At 24.4% G+C, this 4187-nt stretch overlaps 1 protein-coding gene across 1 annotated transcript in view; it reads right to left on the bottom strand.

Moving 5' to 3' along the window:
• The window catches only part of LOAG_18347 (G-protein coupled inwardly rectifying potassium channel-A), a gene marked incomplete at its 3' end in the record, with an annotated part of 6168 nt that overhangs the window by 1265 nt on the left and 716 nt on the right, over positions 1-4187 (bottom strand). The window contains exons 2-6 of the mRNA XM_020451008.1: positions 3831-3960; positions 2395-2459; positions 2076-2111; positions 1614-1743; positions 450-602 (exon numbers count right to left, since the gene is read on the bottom strand). Of these exons, the coding sequence (XP_020305250.1) occupies positions 450-602; positions 1614-1743; positions 2076-2111; positions 2395-2459; positions 3831-3960 (514 nt within the window). The remainder of the gene's footprint in view (positions 1-449; positions 603-1613; positions 1744-2075; positions 2112-2394; positions 2460-3830; positions 3961-4187) is intronic.

The following is a 4187-nucleotide window of genomic DNA, read 5'->3' as shown; positions in this document are numbered from 1 at the left end:
GATAATCAATAACATCAAATAATCAGTACCTTTCTATTAAATAATCAATAGTTAACATAATTAGATAATCAATAACATCAAATAATCAGTACCTTTCTATTAAATAATCAATAGTTAACATAATTAGATAATCAATAACATCAAATAATCAGTACCTTTCTATTAAATAATCAATAGTTAACAGAATTAAATAATCAGCAACATTAAATAATCGATATCTTTCTGTTGAATAATGAGTAATTTTTAAAAAAATTTATTTGCAATTATAATATTGAAAAAATACAAAAAAAAAATTGTATCTTAGAAAAAAATACCTTTACCAAAAAAAAAATCCTTGATTGAAATGAATTTTTATAATAATTTAATTAACGGAAATAAATTTTCCATTTGAAATTGATTTAATCATAAAACAATAATGGTTTTTGATCAAATTAATAAATTTCACTAACTTTATTCATTTTTGATGTTACCATATATAATCGAACGTGTGGTTCAGCGATATACAAATTATTTTGTATATCAGCTATTCGTATCATCAATGCTGGTCTATTATCATTATCACTCATTGGACCTATTACTGCTATTTGTGAGAATCTCATTTCCTGAAAATTAAAAAGACAAAATATTCATCCATTCCTGAATGATATTCATTTAGCGCAAATAGTCAGGTAGAAAGTTCCATTTATTAAATATTAATTAAGGTAACCTTCATAAGGCACAAATATCAAAATATCGGAAATGTTGCATGAGATGATTTTTGGATGAAAATTAAAGAGCGAAAAGATCAAATGGTAGGATTATGAATCATTCCGGAATGTCAATATTTGAATGTATGATCGAGATTATGGCAGAAATACGAATCATCCCGGAATGTTAATAGTTCAATGTGCAACCGTTTCTAGGGACTATTTTATTTTTCTGCTAAAATTAGGGAAAATATAATTTCAATTTGGTATCATCCGCTTTATCCGCTTCTTCCTGATTTTTTCCTGAAATCCTTCCTAACCTTCCTAACCAATTAGTACTCAGATCAATCGATTAACCTATTCAAGCTATGAAAAGGTTGAGCAAAATAACTGATCATGATTCTGGTTATGCTAATAGGATGGCTAAAGGATTTGATTGTGTGCAGAAGGCAATTGAATGAATGAAAAAATTTAGAAGGCTTTACAATTTTATAAATTATCAGATTTACATAATTTTTAAATGAATTTTTCTTAAAAAAAAGTGATAATTAAAGTTTAAATTATAATAATACGACCTTTTTTTGCTTAAAATCGAGTATTAACATAAAATATTTTATTATTTTTTGTAAATAAAAGATTAAAATTAATATATAAATTAGGACAATAAAATTCCGAAAAAATTATGAATTTGGATTTAGTAAATTGAAGAATAATCCAGAACTAACTAATTAATTAGTAATCATTTCAACTAAATTTCTTTCTAAATTTGAAATAATTCGTGAAATAAAATCATGTCTGATATTTTAAATGCAACTAAATTCATTTAATGATTACATCGGAAAAACTATCTCAACCTATAGTTGCTTCACATTTGAATATCAGTAATTAAATACAAATTTAAAATTAATTCTCAACTTTAAGTTTAACCTGTTTACGCTTTTTTGGTCGTAACAATTTGGCGACAACAATGCCACTTAACATTGTTTGCATGAAAACACCCGCAATACATTGCAATGCTAGGACAAAAACAAGTGATAAGCATGCATCTGTCACATATCTGAAAAAAAATAAAATTGCTTGGCTTATTTTTTTAATAATACAATTAATAAATCAAAAGTTTAATTTAACTCATTAAAAACTTAAATTTCATCCATTTACAGATTAAAGCAGTACGAATATAATACATTAATACTGTAGATTAAATAATACAAAAATAAATTAAGCTTTCGAACTTTCTCGGTTTTCTCACAAAAATTTGCAATTAAGTATTTTAAAAGAAAAAATCATAAAATTTAGCAATTTTTAATTTTGACAATTTACATAAAATTACAATTATTTGTAAATTATCTTCTAAATTTTGTTTTAAAAATTATCGAATAATTAACTAACCGGAATCCATAACCAATAGTATGTTGTGTTTCCAGGCTAAAATTTGAAATTTTTATATAACCGGATATAAAGATAATCAGATAACCGGATAATTTTGCGAACATTCAATAATTTATAATTATCAAAAAACAAAAAAAAATTAATAACAAGCAGTTTTCAGGAATAACAATCATTGAATTGAAAATTGAAACTACTATTATGAATTAAATATTGATTACGGTATAGTTTAGATGTTTAGACGCTTTATTTCCACGTCTATACGTATGTATATCGTACGTAAGGTAATCAGTTTACATACCGTTTACATCCGTTTACATACCTGAACAGGAAGGCAGTCTTCAAATCGTAAACGTTTGCAATACACTGCTCATTCTCTTTCTTTGTCTAAATGAAAATTTAATTAACAATATTATTGCTAATAAAAAATAATCGCAAAAGTTTTCTATCCTGCATCCATTCTCCCTCCCTCTTTCTCTAGTTTTATAGAAAGATAATCCCTTCTCTCTCTCTCTCTTTCTCTCTGAGATGATAACAATAATGCCAAAAATGATAAAGCACAAAATATAGTTTAATCAAAGAATGATTAGTTAATAAGATAAAAAGCCAAATTATATTAAAGTAAAATTTTTCGTTAAGAATTTTAAAAAATTAAAAAAAATCCCACGTTACTTTGAAATAATTACGTGATACTGATCACGTAATCGAACGGAATATTTGCACTTATCGTAATTGATTACATGAATTACGTGATTGGATGTTAAACTAATTAGTGAAATGAATGAAATAATTTATCAATAATATACATGCTGTTTACTTAGAAAGTATCATTCAAAAGATATATGATTTGCATCAAGTGGTGACAAAAATTTTAACTAAAATAATTTTGATGGCATCATTATTGTAAATAATTGTTTACCAATAAATAAATACATTTGATATAAATGAAATAAATATATTGTATAACGGAATTTATTGCTAAATTTTGTTTTTTTGTGAGGAATCAAACGATTTTCAGTAATTATATTTAATTCTTTAGTAGTTAAATTTAATTTTTTGAATTAATAACATTTACAGTGATCTTGAAAATAAGTTTGATCTCAGATCATTTATGATAAAAATTAATTATTAATTAAATATGTAGCATATAAAAAGGAGGAAAAACATGAAATATGCTTTTAATGAAATATTAAAAAGAATTTTGTAATATGACGGAAAATATCTTCAACTACTAATAATTAATTAATTATATTGTAGAAAATTTGTGCATAAAAATATGCATAAATTAATTACATAAACAAGCATTGTTTGTTGATTTATTACAACTTTTATTTAAGTTATTATTGAATTTTTCATATATTTGATTTGCATTATCAAATACACACACAGCACACACAATACACACACACACACACACACACACACAACAATACACGCACATTCATACACTCACATGCACACACATACACGCATATATGCACACGACATATACATATACACACACGTATAAACGCACACACACACGCACACACATACATACGGACACATACGTATACGCACACATACATCCATGCACCCACATACACACATACACATACATTTATACACCCACATACACACATGCACCTACAAAAAAATAATAAATAATATAATAAATTAAATAAAAAAAATGGAATAATAAATTTTGACGCCTATTCTTCTCATTTCGTTTTAAATTTTAAAAAAAGTATGTGAAAAATTGATTAAAAAAAGGCTTACAATGGAAAGATCAGGTAATACAATAAGATAATAAATTAGAGCAAAAAACACCCAAGTAATAATAAAACCACTAGCAAATACGCATAAAATAATCCGCCAACTACATTCGATTACCAAATGGAACCAATTCCTATAATAAATTGATATTATTATCGGATAAGTATACCGGAATAACTAATACTTTTACTGAGTAATCCTGAACTGACTATTATTATTGTTATTATCATTATTATTATTATTATTACTATTATTATTACTATTATTATTATCATTATTATTATTATTATTATTATTATTATTATTATTATTATTATTATTATTATTATCATTATTATTATTATTATTATTATTGTTATT

This window comes from Loa loa (assembly GCF_000183805.2).
Source record: "Loa loa unplaced genomic scaffold supercont3.268, whole genome shotgun sequence".
Taxonomy (NCBI): Eukaryota; Metazoa; Nematoda; class Chromadorea; order Rhabditida; family Onchocercidae; genus Loa; species Loa loa.
Note: the sequence above shows the minus strand (reverse complement) of the source record. Positions and strands in the feature narration are given on the sequence as shown.